Raw genomic sequence first — 22061 nt, 5'->3', positions numbered from 1 at the left:
CATCCTGCATTCTTGGTTTCTACGAGGCCTTTTGAACAGGATGAAAACATGTCAAACCAGCTTCCTCTGGGTCTATGAATGATGCGGACGGGGCAGGCCTTCTGAAACACTGCTTGCACAAAGGCCAGATCATTAACTTGTTATTTGATTTCTACAGCTAGTATCTCTAGTTATCTCTGTGTGATGCGACTGCAAACATGAAACATCAGATCTCCACTAGAGATGGAAGGGTGTTGTGCGTATTGGGAGTCCTATCCACATGGTACAGGGTATATCATGTGCTGGGTGGGTACAACAGACAGTCCACAGACACAGGAAGGATCAGTAGCAGTTTTATTAGTAAACCGGCAGTGTAAAAGAGGGGCGTGACCTTCACATACAGGCTCAAGGGGTCACGGCCGACAGTCCACACACACACACACACGAAGCCACAAGAACATACAGGTTTGCTTCAAGCTCATAGCCTCGCAGTGGGACGTGGGCTTTACGGAGCAGAGGCAGAGCAGTCTCTGAACCACCTGGGTACGGACGCCCTCGCTCTGCAGTGGACCCTGCGAAGGCTGTCAGCGGTGACAGCACCTCAGGGGAGGGCTCTTCCTGCCTCAGCCGCCGACGGAGACGAACAATGGTGGAGTTCCCCCATCCCTGTTCCTGGACAGCTAACAGTCCAGTAGGGTTATTATTTTCTCAGATTGTAACTAACCTGACTCACAGCAGCTGTTAGAAGGGTGTGCACTAAATGAGGGGTTGGGGGAGCCCAGAAAGAGGGTTGGAGAGCTCTGGACTAGCTGGGAAGGAGCGTTGAGACACCCACAGCTCCTGAGACATGACCACCTGGGTACAGAATCAGCATGAGATAGAAAAATAAGACAGATTTTGTCTATTGCCAAAATACTTCAAATGATCCTAGTGCCTCGGAGCTTTAGAGAACTCACCCTGAAACCTGGTACCCCTCACAGAAAAAGGGTAGAGGAGAGGAGGATATAGGAGAGGAGGATATGGGAGAAAAGATAAGGCGTCTACGGTGTCTTTGTTTGACTGATATTCTCAGAGCACTTTGGTAGGGCTTCTCCAGACAGTAGAACAACCTCTAGGCGGAGGGATACGTTAGGTCCTGTTTGGTTGAGCTTCCCCAGACAGACCACCTCTCTAGGTGAAGGGATACGTTAGGTCCAAATCACCACTTGCGACACACATAGTTAAAAACTTTAAAGACTGTGACATCCAAGTGGCCAATGCGTTTACCAGTTAGAAGTAAAACACTATCACAAAACACAAAAGCAACTTCCTAGACCAGTATCCACAAAGTTGCCATCAAAATTCAAGCAGTGACTTTCTCATATTACTTCAAATGTTCACCAAACCTGGATCAGCAAAATAAGTCTTTACACACACACACATACACAGTGTACGCTAGAAACATGTCTCAAGTCTGCGCAAGCACACATACACGCACACACACACCATATCTGAGACACCTCAGGCCTTGTGCTGTAAAGGCTTTTGTCAACTAATCCTTCCCTATCAAAAGGCCATCGCATAAACAAGCAGGATAAAAAACAACAACAGCAGCAGCAGCATTAAAACAACAATAAACGTCAACAAAGTTCACAGCTCCACTGTCCAAGTTCAAGACACTCCAGCATTTAACGGGCCCTCTCCGTTTACAGTACCGTCTTCACAGAAATAAATAAAAGTACAAATGCCGTCATGTAAACAAACGTTTCCAGTCTGCGATGTGGCGGGGGAGGGTTGGGCTCATGTTGGAGAGAAGCTGTGAGGAGGGGTGAGGGTTCATGGTGCGGCGGTGAAGGTCCCTTCTCTGTCACCTGAGGTCCAGCACTGTGGTCTTGTAGTCCTTCAACACCACGTGCTTGCAATGCTGCAACACAAAGAGGCTGGATGAACAACCATGAACCCAGGAAAGAAACACACACACACACACTATAAAAAACACATAGTTGGAACAATCTGAATCTGAATCAGAATGGGTTTTATTCACCATGAAAGTTTGCAGAGACAAGGAATTTGCTTTGGCAGGAAGGTGCATACATTAAACATATAGGAATCTTACATTTTAATATGAGGACTAACTATACTAAGGGTACATAACTAGCAATACTAAGTGGAATTAGAATTAATGTACAATATACAATAAAATAAAATATAAGTTTTTGGACATTGGTCCCTGTGTCAGATGTGTAGATCTTAACACCCGGAAATCAGTCACACTGCTCTGAGAGGGGGGTGTGTGTGTGGGTGTTTAGAGTTACTCACGCTGAAGAGGGGAGGGTCCTTGGAGTGGGGGTGAAAGCCTTTCATCCTGCAGCCTCCCACCTCCCCCATGCCTGGGCCTGTGAGCCTGAACACCCCCGTACTGACACACACACACACACACACACAAACAACAGAGAGGGACAGACAGTTGCAATGAATAGTATCAGATGAGACACCACACCCTTCCTGCAGGCTGAAGGAGACTTACAGAGAAAGAGAGAGTTTGAAAAAAGAAAGAGGGTGTGAGAGAGAGAGAGAGAGAGAGAGAGAGAGAGAGAGAGAGAGAGAGAGAGAGAGAGAGAGAGAGAGAGAGAGAGACTGAGCGTCAAGGAGAAAGAAGAGAGAGGAAGTTGAAGAGGGAGAGCCGTACTCGTTGTGTTTGGGGGCGCAGACGATGGCGATGGCCTCCGGCAGCATGAGCTGGTAGGAGCAGTGTGTGTGCAGGTCTACACTGGACAGGAAGGCTGTCTGGGTGGGGTGGGTCTGGAGGCAGGTATAAACATGTTACATATGTGCTCTTCATTCATCACTCACTTTCTCCCTCCCTCTCCCTCTCCCTCTCCCTCTCTCCCTCTCTCTCTCCCTCTCTCTCCCTCTCTCTCCCTCTCTCTCCCTCTCTCTCTCTCTGGCACATTATCAGAGATCCCTTTAGCCTTGGCTTCTGATGAACTGTAAGCTGAATAACTAGAACATGCTTCCCTGTCCCTGGTTTCCATGGTGATATCTGATTATGTCATTATTGGAGGAGGAATTCAATAGGGTCACTTTACTGTTGATACTCAACTCCTTGAAATTTGTCTCCACACACACAAACACAAACACAAAACACAGTCAGAGTAGACTATCAACTTAATTTGTTGTTTGTCGAGACAGCGTGTACGAGAAATAGAGAGTGAGTGAGTGTGCGTGCGTGAGAGTGACTGTGTGTATGCGTGTGCCCTCACGTGGATCCAGCCCAGAGTGAGCAGGTTGTGATGGTCCTGGAAGCTGAAGAGCTCCTCCACGTTCTCCATGTCACAGTAGTCCGGCCCGGCAGACTGTTTAGGGACCACCACGTGGGTCAGCACAAACTCATTATGGGTCTGGAGGGAGAGAGGGGAGAGAGGGAGGGAGGGAGTAAGGGAGGGGAGGGAGGGAGGTTAATGTGATGTTGACGTTGGTTGACCTTGCATGTTCATTTGACAAGCTATTCATGTGTTCATCAGGGCATGTGTTCATGAGGTCATCCGGTAATGGTCGTGTTTCTCAGGAGGTCATGCGTGTTGGTGTGATCATACCAGTTTCCCACAGAGCACGCCGCAGGTCTCGATGCCGCGGGCCGTGTTGCTGTCGGCCAGCAGGAGGAAGCCGTACGTCAGGTCTCTGGAGAGGACCACCCGCCTCAGCCCCTCCACACGCTGGTCTGCGCACACACAGAAACACACACACACACACACAGGTTTAAAACCTCCACAGAAGGATCCAACGTACACACACACACGCGCGCCGCTGCCTTGTGTCATGACGCCCAACATTTAACCTCCCTCAGCTCCCTGCTCCAATCATCTATCGTGATTTCACATAACACACGATCCACTCTCTGGCCTCCCAACTCGGGCTAGCATCCTGTGTCCACCTGACCCCCCCCCCCCCCCCCCGTGACCCCTGGATGACCCCAACCACTCACTGTGGACGGTGGCCGGCATGCCGGCAGCTTTGGCACTGGGGGGCGGCGGCCTGTTCCTGTTGGGGTCGGGGAGGGCTCGGACGTGGTTCTTGGCGGCCTGCGTCGCCAGGCAGGACCCGTCCGTCTGCTCAGGCGGTTTGGAGGCCGCCTCCTCCTCCCTGCGATTGGCCAGCTCCTGGCGCCGCAGCTGCTCCTCGAAGTGGCGGAACTGTTCCGACTCCAGCTGCATCCGGCGGAGCTGCGCCACGCGCTGCCTCTCCTCCTCCAATAGGGAGAGGCGCTGGAGCTGCTGGCCACACCCCTCCGCCACCACCGCCTGGCTCTGGAGACACATCGTTGGAGACGCGTGATTGGACAATTTGGAAGGTTGCTGTCGTGGGGTTCTCCAACTGGAAAGCATCAGAACTCGTTCGGGATGACGTCAGTTTAGAAACACGTGAGCTAATACAAGTGTCCCATCTCTCATTTTGGTACAGTACGAGTCTCACCATCTGTCTGTCTGTCAACCTGTCTGTCTTTCTGCATCTCTGCCTCAGGGCTTAGAGCCAGAAATAGAGCTGTCAGTCAGGCTATCCAGACACTAAGCTGATTGTGGTGGACTGTCACAGAATGTTGTCTTGTATCAATCAATTTCTCACTGGTGTTGCAATGTAGTGCAAACCAACCGAGGGTTCGCTACACCCCATGTAGCGAATGGTGTGCTAACCTGGCTCCTCAGGTACTCCGTGTGTTCTCTGCTGTACTTCTCATGTAGAAGCTTCTTCAGCTGGTCCTTCCTGGGGAACGCCACTTCCTGTAATTTCTGCAGTGGCGTGAAACCAGGAAGCATTGATATGTCACACTCAATTTCTGCTTCTCAATTTCACAGCATTTTGTACCAGTTGTGGCCCCTCAACACCCCCCCCACCCCCCCCCCCCCCCAAACACACACATTTTTGTCTGACAGAGCTTGAGTCTAAGATCAGCACTATGAGCGGTCTCTATAAAAAGCAGGGGGGGAGTGTGGAGGGGAAGGGATGAGGATTAGGCAGGGTTTGGGTTAGGGAGAGGTTCTCCCTGGGTTAGGGGCAGGAACCGGGGTGCAGGCTGGGCTCCTACCTTCATGATGACCTGCTTCTCTGGGACACTGCACTGCTGGTAGTCCCTGTGGGCCGGAAGCTTCTCCACAAATAGTCTGGACACACACAGACAGCATGAAAACTGAACTAGTGTCCTGACCTGACTATTTGGTTGTATGTCCTAAACTTGTCTGGTCTGGTATATATGTACTGGTCTGGTACAGTAAATGTTTTGGTTTGGTCTGGTGTATGTACTGTTACAGTATACTGGTCTGGTATGCGTACTGGACTGGTATGTGTAACAGGCTGTATTTTACGTGATGAACTTGTTGTAGAGGACGTAGGCGTTCTCCAGGCTGCCCTCCTCCAGGTAGACGGCCGCCATGCGCTCCATCTCCACCCCGGAGCGGAAGTAGCGGCGGGGGGCGATCTCCTCGTTGATCTCCACGCTGCAGCCCATCTTGCTGAGAGCACGCACGCGCTCCACCGCCGCCAGGCTCACGTCCGTGTAGTCCGGCTCGGCCGCCAGCTTCTTCTGCGGATGGGGAAGGGTCAGGGGTCAGAGCTTGGGTACACCAGAGACCATGGCAATCTGACGTGTTTACAGGACTGGAGTGTGTGTGTATCCATGTCTGTGTGTGTGTGTGATAGCCCAGACTAGCGGGGACTAATTAATGAGGCACTCCACAAGTCTATTTTGCTGCATTCGACCCCATTTTATGGCCCACAGTGGGCCAGTGTGGTGCCATGGATGATGACTTAGAGGCTGATGAAGCCTTTGGCACCAACAGCCAAACAGGCGGAAGTGACTCTCTCTCCCTCCCTCGCTCTCTGTGCCTGAGAAGGAGCTGTGTTTGTGTGGTGAATGTGTGTGTGTGTGAGGTTGTGTGTGTGTGCGTGTGTGTGTGTAAAGAGAGATAGCCCCTCTCTTGTCCCTGCTCCTCTATTCAGAAAGAGAAGAGGAGGAGGAATGGAGAGGCTGACATCCGCTCCCTCCCTCCCACGTTCTCTTGCACCCCAGGATGGGGGGATGAGGCTGAATGGAGGGATGGTAGGAGGGAGGCAGGGAGGGAGGCAGGGAGGGAAGCAGGGAGGGAGGCAGGGAGGGAGGCAGGGACAGAGCAGCAGCTGTTGGTAAACTAAAAAAAAACGTAGTGAGAGGAAGCTGCCTCTGTCCCCCACCTCCTCCTCATCCCCCTCTCATCCCCCTCATCCTCCTCTCATCCCCCACCTCCAACTCCCCCCACCCTGCACCCTCCTCTGTTTCACTCTCTCCTCACCCCCTCTCCCATCTCCAGCTCTCCAACCTCTTTCACATCTCTGAAAGGATCAGAGATCTGATCTTTCAGCAGATCGCAGGAAACGGCCATTACAGATTATGCACGCTGAAACGGCCCAACACCACACACACACACAAGCCTCACCAGCGTGTTGAAGCTGAAGCCGTGGTCCATGGTGTGTGTGGTCTTCTCTGGTCGCTCACAGGCTTTGCTCTGCCCACACAACTCTCGTCCATCTGCCGCCTCCCATGATCCTTCACTGCAGGAGGGTGAGGGGGGGGGGGGGGGTGAGGGTAGACACAGAGTGTGCTGATGATGGTGACCTGGAGGTTAATAAACCCTTCAATCCTCTTGTTTTTTTGTCTTTCCATCCATCAATCCTCCTTTCTCTTGAATCTTATTTGTCTTTAGGTCTTTCTCTCTGCTCCCCCCCCCCTCCCTTTGTCAGGTGACTGGGTATGTGTTTTTAATTGCAGATAAACAGGCCTTTCTAGCCATTTCTGAGAATTCACACAAAAAAGAGTACATTTAAATCTAACAGGTTTTTTTCTTCTAATAGCCAGTGCCTTGTGGCCTCCAAGAAATGTGCTACAGTTGCTATGACAGCTTGTAACTAAGCAGCAATGCCGGGTGAGTCATGTGCAAGTCTTCATCTGAGAACTCATTCTTGGGTGAGCTGTGTGTGTGTGCACGTGCGTTAAGTGTCCATTAACACATGCGTGCGCATGTGTGGCAATTTAAGCGCGTGTGTGCAGGCTTGCTGCTTGCATGGTGGGTTTGTGTGTTCCTGCGGCTCCGCTCTCCACCACTGACCCAGTCAGTTTTCTCCACACACACCCACAACCTCTCATCCAGGGCAGAACAGACCCTGGAACCGATTAGTCACTCTACTCTGTGAAAATGCTCCTGTCAATGGTACGACAGTATACAGCTGCCATGGTAACGTTTGGTGTGCTGTTACTAAGGACCAGAGAATGAGGTTGTGAGGGAATCACGCTGGACCCAGGTGACTGGAGGTATTGAGTGCTGCTGGATGTGAAAGAGCGAGGGCTCTGCTGACTGAGCATGTTAATGTGAACACTGCTCCACTCGGTTAGGAAAAGGCAGCAGTCTGAATGACAAGACAACAGAGACAGGTTAGGTAAACAAGTAAAAAACAAAGTTTCACCTCATGTCTCGTCCTAAGTAAGCCTTTCCTACACTATTAAACCGGTGGTAAATCCTTCAAAACGTTGACAGAACCCTGTGAATGCTCTACAAGGATCCTCAGTGTGTTCTATAGAAGTGTTTTCTGCAGTATTTCTCTTCAGTTCTTAAGTCACTGGTGTTTCTCTTCAGTTCTTAAGTCACTGGTGTTTCTCTTCAGTTCTTAAGTCACTGGTGTTTCTCTTCAGTTCTTAAGTCACTGGTGTTTCTCTTCAGTTCTTAAGTCACTGGTGTTTCTCTTCAGTTCTTAAGTCACTGGTGTTTCTCTTCAGTTCTTAAGTCACTGGTGTTTCTCTTCAGTTCTTAAGTCACTGGTGTTTCTCTTCAGTTCTTAAGTCACTGGTGTTTCTCTTCAGTTCTTAAGTCACTGGTGTTTCTCTTCAGTTCTTAAGTCACTGGTGTTTCTCTTCAGTTCTTAAGTCACTGGTGTTTCTCTTCAGTTCTTAAGTCACTGGTGTTTCTCTTCAGTTCTTAAGTCACTGGCTCGCACTCGTTCGCTGGCCAAGCTGCTGGCTCGCCCCCCAGACCTGGACATCATGTTCAGACAGATGGACATTCAACATGTTTCTGCTGAGCACTAGGGCAGCAAACTGGCAGAATAGTTCTGATGCCCGGACAAGCTAGAGCCGCTGATAAACGGTGCTGACTCATCATCAGTGATGACTGAGGCTGGGAGAAAGTAAACCCACTCAGATGGTATTTACAATGGAAATGAAGAGAAACCGACAACAACAAAAGCATCAGACAGGGTCAAATCTGTTAGTCAGGCACACTGGTATAGAAGAACAGTCATTCGGTGAGATGTAGTCAGTCAAATAGAGTCATACAAAAAAGAAACAGTCATTCCATTTGACACTGTCAGAGCAAAAACAGTCAGTGAAATACAGTCATAAAAAATAAACGGTCATCATTTAGACTGCCAGATTTAACATAAAGTCAGGTAAGCACAGTGATATGGAACAGAAACAATCACTATAAGAGAGAAGCTGTTATGTGCATAGAACGGTATACGAGTATGTAATTTTACAGCATACCTCAAGAACAAACGGGTCAATCTTAGGCTGCACCTTTCACAGTCATGTAGGCTACGGCTCTATACCGATTTGCCATGATGACTTAGCAATTAGCCGACTATAGAGCTCGTAGAATAAATGTGAATCTCATTTTCAGAACTGACAAGCTTGAGTGACTGATTACTAATTGTAATGGCTATACAGAACTTGGTTCCTCACAACATTCTAATATTCGTTAAAGTTATAGATATGGCAATCTGGAACTTCCTGCTATTTGTTTCCTGTTGGAAAGTTCTCCTGCCACGATATCAGAGCTCGAGTATTATAGGTGAGAAAATAACAACAACGTTAGGAATGCATGTCCTCCAGATTCTTTACAGGAGGTTAAATGATCACTGTTTAGTATTCCCTTATGACTGCTGGGTTAACTTGGCTAGAGAGGGCATGCTAAGCACTGGACCTGTCAGACCTATTACTGACCACTGAAGAGTGATTTACAACCAATGCATCTATTCATCAGCGAGTGCCTCGTTAAGTCCTGTTAGGCTATAAAACAAATGAATGAATTGTTTTAAATAACGCACACCACTCCATTCGATTAAAACAATAAATAAGGGACACTATAGAGATGGAAATCTGGGGCTCACCAGTTAATTCTCTCGGGTCTCCAATGGCTGATCCCCTTGCCCACTCCACATCGCCGCCACGGTCACATGTGGTGCATGCTAGAAAGTGGAGCATGAGCAGCAACCTGCCTGTTAGCTTTCTAAATCGTGCGTAACCGGTTTTACAACCTATCCACTCCCCTTCACGGAGATAATAGAATAGCCTACCTTTGGAAATGAAATGATATGAAGTTTCAAAATGTTATAAAATGGATGAATGCCGTGGCCAAAATCCGATGCGCTATGAAGCGAGTCAGATTGTTATCCTGAGCTCAATGTGAGGTCAGTGTGCGCGGCTCGGCTGCTGCATCGGCGGTATACTGTACAATGTCAGCAGCAGCGGTGGACCCCATGAAGGGATGTGTCATTCGAAGGGGGCGGAGATGAGAATACACTTCAAACATCCAGCTCACTACAGGACAAAGGAACGAACGCCCCACGACATTGACACAGCGGTAGTTCTTTGTGTCACTGTGTAATTCGTTTGATAATTATTTATAATGCCGTACAGCGGCACGTAACAGCTATAGATGTGGCCTTATAAAAAAGGCGGCGGCGCAGCGCCATTGTAGCTACAAAAAACCGAGCGCTCATGAACGATTGGCCGCATGGATCATAATCTCTAGATTCAAGGCCGGGGTCTGTGGGGAAAAAATCACAAACTCTATTACGCGGGGGCAAGGACGAATTATTTCTCTGAAGGGCAATCTTAGCCTACAATTAGCCTACATTGAATGGCTGCTAATCCCTACAAAGATGGTGATTAAGATAGAAAATTACAGTGCATAAATTAAGTTAGTTGTTCGCTAGATGGCGTAGATAATTCGTCCATCTGAACATAACCTGAACATGCACAGTTCACTTCAGTGGAACCGCAGCATTTGGGACCAATGGGATAAACCTAGGTCGATCTTCAATCTGTTGTCTATCACCCATAATTACCAGGCTCTATCTTTTTTTTCATATGCATAATGGATAAAAGTTCATTAAAAGTGACCCCCCATCCCCAGAACACACACGGTGGGACTCCGAGACTCAGGTTAATTAAACCACTTATCCCATCCAAACACGAAAGTCGAACTATGAATAACAACGCGCGTACGTAATTAGGTAGCCTACTATAGCCGACCAGCCAGGATAGCTGTGTCACAATAATTAGACGGTCCTAACATTGACTCACCACTATCGCGTACATTCCCCATACTATACCTCGGATAAAAATTGCCAAAGCACGGATCATCTTTGAAGCCCTTAGAGGAAGTGATACTTCGCTATTGTTCCTGGGACACGTCTGTCTTTACTGTCTTTAAAATAAATACAGTTTAATTGACTGTTGAAAGCAAGGTGTCTGGAGTCCCAGATTGTTCTGAACACACATTTGTGTCTTTTCTCTGGGGAGCCTACGTCATTGAAGAAGTGGAGACATGGGGATCGTATATTCGGAGGTAGGTACACTTATTCACTAGGAGACTTTTAAATCTCCAAACAATATTTCAGTTGTCCCGGTTAGAGTTACGGCAACAGTTGGACTATGTTATTCTCGACGTGTAGCTAAATCAACGTGGTATCAGAGATGATGGCATCCCGTGCCTTAACGCGGTCCAAGTCTATCCAACGATCTAGTTCTAAAACAAACATTAAGATGTGAGTTTTACCAACAATGTATCACAGCATTGACAAGCAACCTCCTGTAGTTTGTTTTACATGAAAATGCTGCTACAATAGTTTGACATCAAGTGTTTCCAAACTGTTAAAAGTTGGGCATTTTTGTCAACTTATTGGTATTGAGGTAGGTACTGTTTATTGTCCTAATGTGCCTCAGTTGTTCACCAATGTTAGTCGTGTGTCAGAGTCCTTATTTGTGGATTTAAGGCTTTGAGTAGTGAAAGGTATGTATATTGAGGTAGGATATGGATGGGTGTGACCTGGTTAGCCTAGTGTGGAAACCAGCTGACTGGAACGACCTGTTCTCTTATCACATGCAGTCTGGCTGGAGGGCTAGCAGACCTGGTGAACTAGACTTTTAGTTAGCTACTCAAGTATCACTGACTATCCATTTGCTCCTCATATTCGTGTAAACGCTCCATTCATGACAGCTTATAAAACAATCTTTGTTTATACAGAGGAAGAACAATAACAGGTTGATTGATCAATAAAGTATGACAGAATGGGCAGACTGTGTAGTTAGAGGAGGTGGAGAAGGTGAGGACTGCTCTGGACTTTCAGCCAACCTCGCATTCCTCATCAAACGTTCTCTTGGCCTGTTCTAGACCTCTTCTTGGAACAAGCAGCTCTTTCATTTGGACGTTCCTTGCAGTGCAGGCAGTGCCCATCAGGAGCCAGCTGTGTCTTGCTCCAGTAGTGGGGAAACAGGCCTGACGTATGTGATGTTCTGGAAATATAGTGTAGAAGACGCCTGTATAAAGGTTTTTTTCGCTGACATTGACATGATTTTTTGGATTGATTTCCTACATACGTGGAGGTTAGGATTTCAATGAAAATGTTCAATATCCTCATGTTTATACCTCCCCTCTCACACACACACACACTAGCCCATCTGCCAGGCTGCCTACGATGATGACCTCCACAGGGTGTACCTTCTCCTCAGCGAAGACAAAAAGAACCTCAACGCTCAAGACGGTCACTACGGAGACACGCCCATCATTGCCGCCTGTCGCCGCGGCAACACCAGGGTGGTCAAGTACCTGTTGGACCACAACGCAGAAGTTTCGTTGAGGAACAAGGTAAGGCTTAGTTCGTCCTCCTGAGAGGAGCTGGCCTGGACCCAAGGTTGGGTTTTAGTGTTGAGTACAGCTGGGAAACAGGAAAAGGCTGTGGGAATGACAGCATTGTGTAACTCCAGTTGCATGTTATTTGAATGACGAAGACTATCATGCTGCCACATGTCCTTGTTTGTCTATGAGGAGTCCCTGGGTTGGAGGTTTGAACGGACGGCTATGATCCATGGACTGTCAGTCTTTTGTTTCTCACCATTTCTCTCACATTCTCTCTTATTCCCTCTCATTTTTTTCTTCCCTTTTTGGTCTTTCGATATGTCAAATGTTCTTTCTCTTTCCCTCTTTTTCAATTTCTATCTAATATCTATCTCTCTTTCCCTCTCTCTCTCCCTCTCTCTTCCCCCCCCCTCCCCTTCTCCCTCTCCCTCTAGAAAAACAGAACATGTCTACACTATGCTGCCAGAAGGACCTTCTCCCTCCTGGACTACCTGATGATTGCCATCCTCATGCCCATCCTGCTGATTGGATACCTCATACTGGTATGACTCTCTGATTGGATACCTTCTCTTTGTAAGACTGTCTGATTGAAACCTCACGCTGTGACAACTTACTGATTGATGATGTAAATGCTTCAACTTTGGTAAAAAGGTATTTGTTCAGTTCGTAGCCAGCAAATTTCCTGCCCGGTATGAATGTTACTATGTGCAAATGGAGGTATGTCTGGAACTTTCCGTGTGTTAACAGGTGCAGAAACAGAAGAAGAATGTCAGTCTGATGAACCTGGTGCTCAGCAGTGCAGTGGAGGTGGATGCTGTGGATAATGTGAGTACTGCATTCTGACCCTTTCCTTTCCTAGAATAGCTGTGAGTACCTCACATGGATCTGTCCTCTACAATAATGACATGAGTGCTGCTCTGATCAGTGCAGTGCTCACAGTCATTCTAACACACAAAAGATGTTCTGTACTTGAAGGACGATTTTAGTACTTTGACCAGACGTACAAACCTGTCAGAATAATCATCCAACCATCCATTTACCCAGTGCCTGTCTGTGTGTGTTTCAGAAAGGTAACACAGCTCTGCACTACGCCTGCCAGAGGAAGAGTCACCGCCTCGTTCCTCTGCTCCTGGAGAAGAGCGCTGACGCGTCCATCCAGAACCATGTGAGTAGGACAGCAGCCACGCGCAGGAGAGACGGCAGAACTAGCACTCGACACCGTTTCAGTTTTGAGATCATATTTGCAAACCTTTTAGTTCCAAGTTTGTCTGGAGCTGACTGGGTCATGAACTTCCGCTTCCTTCCTTTGGTGTGGAACTTCTTGCTTCTCCTTTGGCCCTCACTAGGACAGCTCTTGTGGTGAAGCCATGGTGTTTTTCTACTGTGTATGGTGATCATGTCTGACGTTTTTATTCGACCAGAACAAGGAAACTCCTCTTGATATTGCCAGAAGGTTGGACTTCAAGAAGATAGTCGCCATGTTGAAGAAACCCCAGTGACGGCCACCTCTGATTGAAGACAAGGGGGGTGGCACTGGCCATGGTTGGAACATATCTACATGGGTGCTTTCATATTTTTGTACATAAACGTAAGTAACAGTTGGAAGGAATGACATGGTGCTTAAATTAATCATGTAAAATAAATTTTCTGAATAAGCGAGTCTGTAATGAGTAGACAATGGATGTTTATTTAGTGATCAAATCCATCCCAAAGCAGCATAGATATGTCGATTTTTCACAAGTTGAAAATCAACTCAAATTTTCCTACACTTCAATACATGTTAGCTGTAAAGCAAAGGTAGTAGTAGTGGTAGTGTGACAGAATGTAAAGCACACAACATAGAAAAACATGATTTTCTTATTTTGATCTTCTTGAAGCCATTCACACATACAACACTGCAGTTTGGAAAGTGCACATAGTTTGTTTAAACCTTTTGAGGTCACCTGCTGATTCTCTGAGGCTCAGACTGTTGGAGGCTCCGCTGTGTTGAATGTTTAACTAGACTGGAGTTTCTCAGACTGTCACCCACCCCAGTACCATCCATCCATCCATCCATCCATGGGTCTTTCCATGAAGTTACAATCAATAAAATCTCATAACGGATCAGTGTTTTCACAAGGATAAAATGAATTCAGCATCGTTAAAAACAAAGTGATTTACCGAGAAAGAAGACAGAAGTAATTTAAGTGATTCTCCCTCGAAGAAAGGCATTCCTGTGTTCCCCTGCCATACTCCACTACGAGCACACACACACCCTCAAGCCCCTCAGCGGTGCTTCTCCATGAGCTTGATCATCTGCTCGTACATCAGCTGGGGAGCGTCCAGGCCCCAGATGAAGTCCAGATGCTCCCAGGCCTCGATGTGCTGGTGGAACACCAGTTTGGGAACCTGGGTCAGGAGCACCGCCACGTCCTTGGGGTCTGCCAGCGTGTCGTGGCCCCCGGACCAGAGGGCTGTGGGGACCTGCATGTCCTGCACCCTGTACAGTGGGGGTGTGGACTGAAGGATGGGGAGGGGGGGGGGGGGGATAGGTAGGAGAGAGATAGGAATGATGCAGTCTGATTGTGACATGTTGGCCTGATGATGGTATGAAATGAATAAAATAAATGTTTGATGGAGTGTGTGTGTGTGTTTGAGTGCCATGGTATGTGTGTTCCAAGGTGTGTGTGTTCCATGCTAGAGGTGCCGTGAGGCTCACCTGGTTATAGTGAGCCATGTTTCCTGCTCTCCCGTAGTCGTAAGCCATCAGCTTGCCTCCATGGATGGCCTGACAGCACACAGAACATGACTCAGTGTGCGGTGTCTGTACAGGAGGGAGTGTGTGTGCTTCTGTGTGTACATGCCAGGTGTGTTAGTGGATATGCCAGGTGTGTACCTGAGACCAGTGGACCATGTTCTGGACAGATGTTCCAGCAGGACAGTGGGTGGTGTAGACAGGAGTCCGTGACTGCAGGAGAGAGAGGGAGGGAGAAAGAGAGCGAAAGAGACAGGGACAGAAAGGGGGAGAGACAGAGGAAGAGAGAGACAGTGAGCGGCTGGTTAGTATACCCTACATACCCCCTCATCCCCACTGGCAGATCTCCCACGCCCCTGAAGAGCAGAGGACCCACCATGTTGAGGTTCTTCTCGTCGAAACCGCAGAGGACAAAGAACAGGTTTCCACACAGCTCGCTGAGCGGTTCCTTGCTGCAGAACTCCTTAGCAAACCACTTAATCAGATCACTCTGAGGGAAGAAGTCCTTCCTACCAAACAAGTCCTGCAACACACACACACGTGTCTTACAGTCAGTAAAACACTCATTAGCGCTGACACGTGTTCTATAGTTCTCTTTCTGCAGTCCTCTACTTATCAAGTTGTGTTCTATTCTATTGTAGTATGTGCTATTCTATAATAGCATGTTCTATCATATTCTATGGTAGTATTTTGTATAGTGTGTTCTATTCAGTTCTACTCTGTGTTACTCTGTCCCACGAGCGTGAATGCAGTAATACTTCCGGCCAACATGATCAGACGGGTGATGTCATCTCACCCAGATGAGGAAGTCTGGTAACAGTGACAGTTTGGTCATGGGGCTAGCGGTGAAAGCTACCGTTGCCACGGGAGCCAGTCCAAAAAACATCTTGATCTTACTGGCCAGCTCTGGCATGCTGGAGAAGGCTATGAAGGCTGCAGAAAGAGAGTGAGAGAGAGAGGGTGAGGGTGCATGAGACAGATAGATTGGGATGGGAGGGAGAGAGAGAAAGGGAGAGGGGAGGGGAAGAGGATGAGTGTAGAGAAAGGGAGTATGTGTATAGAACTGATTTATCTGAGAGTGTAAAGATGGTTAGTGGGGTGGCCCCAGTGACTCTGCATGCTAGTCCAGGCGCAGGTGTCGCACCTATAGTGGTCCCCTGGGAGTGGCCCACATAGAAGATCTGTTCCTGGCCCGTGGTCTTCAGGATGTGGTTGACCACAGCGGGAAGATCCTTCTTGGCCATCTCATCATAACTGGACAAACGAGGGGGTGAGACGTCGGGAATGAAAGAGGGATGGAAAGAGGGGGGCGGAGAGAGAGAGGGAAGAAAGAAGGGAAGGGAGAAAGAGTTCAGCACGTAGGAGAGCTTAGGTATTAACAGAGAAAATCAATCACGTCAGCATGAATGGAATGTCCTGTTTGAACCAGCAACACTGTCGACCAGAAGTCTTCAACGCTATACTGTCTATAACTGAGGTTGTGGTCAGAACTGTATCAAACTGTGGTCGTGGTCCATAGAGCGGACGCTACCTGAACTCCCAGAACTCTTTCTGGGAGGGGCTGAGACTGATGTGTCTGCGAGACCAGGTGTTTCCTCGGCTGTTGCCCAGCCAGACGTCGTAGCCAGCGTCTGCTAATAGGTATCCCAGGCTGGTGTTGGGCAGGTTGGTGATCCAGTTGCTGCCCGCAGCCAGGAGGCCATGCTGGAGGAACACCACAGGTTTGGGGCCTGCGCTGCCTGGGGGGGTAGAGGGGGAGAGGAAGGGGAGGATGGGGAGAGAGAATGGGAAACATACACATCATTCACTGTCCACTGTGTATGATACACACATCAAACTGATCGTGTGAATCCAGGAGCTATTCAACAGTCTCCTGCACTGCTGTGGAACCTGACATGGACCTATCCTGAGGTACCATGTTTGGACACCAGGTGGCGCCTCAAGCTCAGTCTATTGAAAAGCCTTTCGTTACCGTTTCCATCTGTGCTCTGTTGGTACGGTCTGCGCCCCCGGGGCTCTGTGCTCTACCGGTAAGGTCTGGGTAGAGCAGCTGCTACCAGAGCAACCAGTAAGTGCCAGGGTGCGAGCTGGTCTGTTCACATTCAGCAGTGGGCTGAGATCACAGCGCCGTTCATACCATCCATTATTCTACACCCCCCCCCCCCCCTCCCCTCGCTTAAGCCACGCCTCCAACGAGACGAGCCCCCAGCCTGCCGAGACATCGCCCAATAGGGAGTCAGCAGCTGGAGAGCGTTTATGTAACTACTGGTTGGTCCCAAGAGACAGATGTTACACAACCACACACAGAAGGTGCTCATGGGAAGTGAAGTCCAGACAGGGTTTTTCATAGAATCTGTGATGCAGGGTGCAGTCTTTGTACAGTACAGAGTTTCTAACGATGGAAATGTATCTGCTGTTTCTATTTCCGGCTGATTCTTTTGATTTTATGGCAATAAACACATCTGGGAGTGAACCGTTTGAATTTTTCAGTTTGATATGTCTCTGTACTGCCAAACTGACATATCCCTGGTGACCACAGGAAGTGGGACACCAGGAAGTGAGGGATTTCCAGCAAATCAGAGTGCTCCAGAATCAGACACAAGACGAGCTGCACTGGGGCGTCCTGAGACACTAGCGACAGTTCGATCCAGACTTATTAATAAGGTATCAGTATGGATTACAGTGCACACAGCTGAGGGTATCCCTAGACTAACAAAACATTTGAAGCTACAATTATTCCCTAGACAGGGTCTTGGTGCAAGCCACCCAGGAGTTTGTGTGTGTGTGTGAGTGAGAGAGCGAGAGAGAGAGAGAGAGAGAGAGAGAGAGAGAGAGAGAGAGAGAGAGAGAGAGAGAGAGAGATCAAAGTAGACCCACACATTGGCCAGATGAAGCCTTTCTAATGACAGCCCAATGCCAATATTACTGTAATTAACTGAATCTATTTGCATTCTGAATGAGCAGAAAGGGTCGTCCAGAGTCCAACAGAATACATCCAGTTACTAATTCATGCTGTGGAGACGACGGGAAGCAGAGAAACATCTGTTACTGAACACACACACACACTGTCCTTCACCTCCACTCAAATAACAAGTGTGCCAGGGAATATGGGCCTCCCGTTCTTAATAACATGAAGGGCTTGACGGAGGAGTTTGTTTAGGACTGCTGATGAAAGGCCGGACCTGAGAGAAATCAACACAGTTTAAAAAGTGTTTTCTGCTGTGTGAGTAGGGCTGAAAGCTATCCTACCTGGCTGGTCTGGTGAGTGAGTAGGCCTGTCCTACCTGGCTGGTCTGGTGAGTGAGTAGGCCTGTCCTTACTGGCTGGTCTGGTGAGTGAGTAGGCCTGTCCTACCTGGCTGGTCTGGTGAGTGAGTAGGCCTGTCCTACCTGGCTGGTCTGGTGAGTGAGTAGGCCTGTCCTACCTGGCTGGTCTGGTGAGTGAGTAGGCCTGTCCTTACTGGCTGGTCTGGTGAGTGAGTAGGCCTGTCCTACCTGGCTGGTCTGGTGAGTGAGTAGGCCTGTCCTACCTGGCTGGTCTGGTGAGTGAGTAGGCCTGTCCTAACTGGCTGGTCTGGTGAGTGAGTAGGCCTGTCCTACCTGGCTGGTCTGGTGAGTGAGTAGGCCTGTCCTACCTGGCTGGTCTGGTGAGTGAGTAGGCCTGTCCTACCTGGCTGGTCTGGTGAGTGAGTAGGCCTGTCCTACCTGGCTGGTCTGGTGAGTGAGTAGGCCTGTCCTACCTGGCTGGTCAACCAGGCCGTGAGGGATCCTGTTGACACTGAGGATGTATCCGTCCTCTGTCACCACGTCATGGTCCTCCGCAGGGTAGCCCCAGTAACGGATGATCTCACTCTGGGAGGAGGGACGAGAGAGAGAGAGAGAGAGAGAGAGAGAGAGAGAGAGAGAGAGAGAGAGAGAGAGAGAGAGAGAGAGAGAGAGAGAGAGAGAGGTGAAGGGGAAGCGGGGGAAAGAGAGGAGCAACAGAGTGGGGGAGACAGACGACACATCACCTTATTTATCCTACCTCACCAACAAGGAGTCACATAGAAGCGACAGATGTACAGTAGATCCCTTGTCATGGTCTACTGTGTGGATGCATGGCACACTCACATAAGAACACAGTTATGTTTCCTTACCATGGATTAGTATAAAACACCAGACAGTTTTCTATGTAACATCTAATAGTTATTTTATATTCAGTCTACTGTATATTTCACACATGACATAGACATTGGGTATTATGATATTCTACAATTGACATGTTATAGATCTTCTTTATTAGGTGAGAAAGCGAGAGAGCGAGAGAGAGAGCGAGAGGGCGAGAGAGGGAGGGAAAGAGAGAGCAAAGGAGGAAGCGAAGACTGGCTTTTAGATGAGCCCCTGCAATATAATCCAACCATGCATAATTCATCCACCTGGTTCTATCTACCAATGGGCATTTGAGGATAACCCCTGTACCTCCAACAAGGAGGGCTGAAATCACACCCGCCTCACTCACATTTCACCCTTTCCCTCCTAGGGAGTTTCATAAATGATGAATGAATGATTAATCCCTGCTGAATCCAATCAGGGTGGTGTCTGTTTGAGTTCTTCCAGTCTAGCCCAGATAGGATACAAACAGAGCATGCCATCTTATCGGCAGTGGCCAGTTGTGGTTCATATTCTTTTGAAGCTGTGATAGCATCTTAACCGCAGCATGAGGTGTGAACGTGAAGTTCCAACAAAACCGACGAGGGCACAAACCACACAAGCTGTCACTTTCAAAGGCCCATCTATCAAACCCAAGGTTGTGCCATGATAGGATTCGGTGAGAAAGCGTTGCAAGTTCCGAGTTTGAGGTGTCGAATGTAGCGCCGTTGAACTCGTCTGCGTTCTACACAAATTGTCTACAAGTCTTCGACGTTGTTGGCAGCGGTCGTTCATGCACACTGGCGAAATCGGCCAATCGCCATCAACAGTCAGGAGCTTTGCAGGCTTAAGATGCCACGGGACACTGCTTGTTGACTGGGAGGAGGAAAAAGGGGGTTTCTTCCCCAAGGCTGCAGGGGCATGAGGAGGGGTTGAGGGTAAAACACAACATGTCAAGTGAAATGGCATATTCACCTTTCACATGAACAACAGGAACAGGTCGGGGGGGACGGGGGGAACAGGAACATCTAGGATGGAACGTATTAGGACAGAAAATCTAATCTAGGTCTGAAGTGAAGGTTGAGGCTGAAACTGAGACTTCCCTATTGTTGTTCCTCTTGCTGCAGTGATACACTGTATAGACGGGTCGAACATGAGCAGAAGGCATGGACCAGGGGAAGGTCATGTGAATCATCAACCCCTTATGGCTGCTTGCTGAGGTCTGAGTGGACTGGCCCTGTGGATTCCTAATCTGCACAGTCACTTCTCTCAAGTCGTCTGTGGTTGGTTTGAGCTTGTGACTCCACTGGAACGATGGATTGGTTCTAGAACGGGAATTTCTGGGTCAGCGATGGCCAGTGGCAGTCCAGTGGAATGTTTGATTCGCTCCACTGAACTTACGCATGGGACAAAGACAAGTGTGTGATCTCTAAGTGATGGTCCGACTGTGTGTGTGTGTGTGTGTGTGTATATGTGTACTGTATGGGTGTCCCTCCATACTCACAATGTTCATGTTGACCTCTGGGTCCAGGCTTTCCTTCCTCAGGATGGTTCTGTCACACTGGACCACACCAGTGGTCAACAGCACAGCACTTATCACAGCCCACAGCATTTTCTATCTCACCTAATGGGACAATAATCACGCACAAACACAATCGATTTATTTGATAATGTTAGAGTAATCGACATGAAATGCTATTTACTTAACTCTTGTTTTGTATGCTTGAGATCCAAAAGATATGGACGTCTTTACAATGTTGTTTATGAACTGGGTGGTGTAAAATTACTTCTTGATTAAGTTTAGTTGAACTTGGGTAGTTACTGTTTGTTACAATTGCAGGTAAAAGATCAAATCATGGAGAAACAATAGCTTTCTGGTTGAGCAGCAAGAGTCAATATAACATGATGACATCTGTCTTTAGTCATATAGTGCAGGGGTTCTCAAACTTGTTGGGGCCAGGGACCCCTTACAGGAGTGAACATTTTCCAAGGCCCCCCCCCCCCCCCCCCCCCCCATAATCGTAACAACCTTTCAGCAAACCCTTTGTGCTCTTAAATTGACACAATATGCTTGTTTTATTGGTGCAAATTGTCCCCATCTGTAGATTATAATATTGTTTTCACTTTTTAATGATACAGCACAATTTAAAAATGTTATAATTTATGGTAAATGATTTCGCAGACGGCTATGGTTCACGGACGCCACTTTGAGAACCACTGATCTAGTGCGTCAATAAATACTCCCTCATGCAACCTATGAATATTATGTGCTATCGCAGTCCCTACACATTAGGCCTATATTCGGTAACAACAGTGCTATCACTTGATGTTTTGTTTACACTTGATAAGAGAGTTAAAAGTTAACCATATGTAAGTTATAGTGCATTCAACAGCAGACTTTTGGACTAAAGTGCAGTAATCGGCGGAATTCTAAAGAATCAACATAAATAGATCAGTCCACGCACCAAATAGCCGCTGACGCTGCCTGTATTTGACTTTGGACAATCAGCAAACTATTGAGATAGCTTTGGGTTTCCTGAGGTAGCTAAATTTAACAGCTAAGAACTCTGGACGCATATTTTAAATCATTTTAAACGGGGAACTAAACGCATTTTATCTTCTATTAATACAGACATGAGTGTAACCTCAGGCCTGGGTCACTGGCACAGTACTCATTCTGACTGACTGAATTGGCAAAGAGCAAGGATGCTCACCTATGTATTTGCTCCTTTCAATGTTATGACTTATGAAACACTAACACATAAGTGAAAAATAACATATAACATAATGTTACATATGTGTTATGTAACATAACACATAAACACAAACCCTACACTAAAGGAGAATTTCCAAGACTGGCAATGGTCGAGAAATACAATGTAGCCATTCACTTGAAACACTTACCCAGTTCTTCTTGAACTTCAGTTCTCCAGCAGCGACGGAAGAGGAAGACGGTCATAAAGAGTCCCAGCTTGATGAAACGTCAGAGGCACCCCCTGTCTCGTTTGCTGATTGGCTCACTCTTTGTTTATAAGCGTGTCGTTACAACGACTTTCCAAAACTTCCATTCTATCCTTCCCAAAATCGATACTTCCCAATAATCGAATGGGAATCAATGTAGTAAAGAATTAGTCTCTAGGTCGAAAATAGATTACCATATAAAGCAGACTTAACTATTTTGCAATCTGTGTAAATGATGCGCACAATCACGCCCTACGGACCAAAAGATAAGAGCACCCTTTTGAAGTATAAGTGAAAATAATGTCAAGAGAAAGGAATCACATGTGCATCAAAATCTAA

At 47.8% G+C, this 22061-nt stretch overlaps 3 protein-coding genes across 5 annotated transcripts in view; 1 reads left to right on the top strand and 2 right to left on the bottom strand.

Annotated features, from left to right (window-relative positions):
- Positions 1-324: 324 nt before the first annotated feature.
- stambpl1 (STAM binding protein-like 1) lies at positions 325-9268 on the bottom strand. Its single transcript, XM_067244345.1, has 11 exons — positions 9148-9268; positions 6426-6540; positions 5319-5536; positions 5042-5117; positions 4650-4745; positions 3944-4265; positions 3555-3679; positions 3222-3359; positions 2648-2760; positions 2278-2377; positions 325-1882 (listed from the first exon to the last, which is right to left on the bottom strand). The coding sequence occupies exons 2-11, from the start codon at positions 6453-6455 to the stop codon at positions 1826-1828; spliced, it is 1275 nt and encodes a 424-aa protein (XP_067100446.1). The 5' UTR covers positions 6456-6540; positions 9148-9268; the 3' UTR covers positions 325-1825.
- Positions 9269-10300: 1032 nt separating this feature from the next.
- The window catches only part of ankrd22 (ankyrin repeat domain 22), a 107217-nt gene continuing 95456 nt past the window's right edge, over positions 10301-22061 (top strand). The window contains exons 1-6 of one of the 2 annotated variants that reach the window (XM_067244349.1): positions 10301-10610; positions 11718-11909; positions 12335-12442; positions 12648-12725; positions 12967-13065; positions 13322-13425. In XM_067244349.1, coding sequence (XP_067100450.1) covers positions 10590-10610; positions 11718-11909; positions 12335-12442; positions 12648-12725; positions 12967-13065; positions 13322-13399 — 576 coding nt within the window. In that variant the 5' untranslated portion in view covers positions 10301-10589 and the 3' untranslated portion in view covers positions 13400-13425. Of the gene's footprint in view, positions 10611-11717; positions 11910-12334; positions 12443-12647; positions 12726-12966; positions 13066-13321; positions 13557-22061 lie in introns of those variants that run through there. The other variant, XM_067244350.1, reaches the window with a different exon arrangement.
- lipf (lipase, gastric) lies at positions 13568-21701 on the bottom strand. 2 transcript variants are annotated; one of them, XM_067244346.1, is made up of 10 exons: positions 21666-21701; positions 20266-20376; positions 18374-18485; positions 16166-16373; positions 15779-15888; positions 15431-15567; positions 15011-15157; positions 14776-14847; positions 14599-14667; positions 13568-14399 (listed from the first exon to the last, which is right to left on the bottom strand). In XM_067244346.1, the coding sequence occupies exons 2-10, from the start codon at positions 20371-20373 to the stop codon at positions 14166-14168; spliced, it is 1197 nt and encodes a 398-aa protein (XP_067100447.1). In that variant the 5' UTR covers positions 20374-20376; positions 21666-21701; the 3' UTR covers positions 13568-14165. The 2 variants fall into 2 exon arrangements, with proteins under 2 accessions (XP_067100447.1, XP_067100448.1); XM_067244347.1 differs by having other exon boundaries at positions 20266-20385; positions 21666-21698.

Source organism: Osmerus mordax, chromosome 10 (genome assembly GCF_038355195.1).
Source record: "Osmerus mordax isolate fOsmMor3 chromosome 10, fOsmMor3.pri, whole genome shotgun sequence".
NCBI lineage: Eukaryota > Metazoa > Chordata > Actinopteri > Osmeriformes > Osmeridae > Osmerus > Osmerus mordax.
The sequence above is the reverse complement of the archived record's forward strand: the minus strand, read 5'-3'. Positions and strand labels throughout refer to the sequence as shown.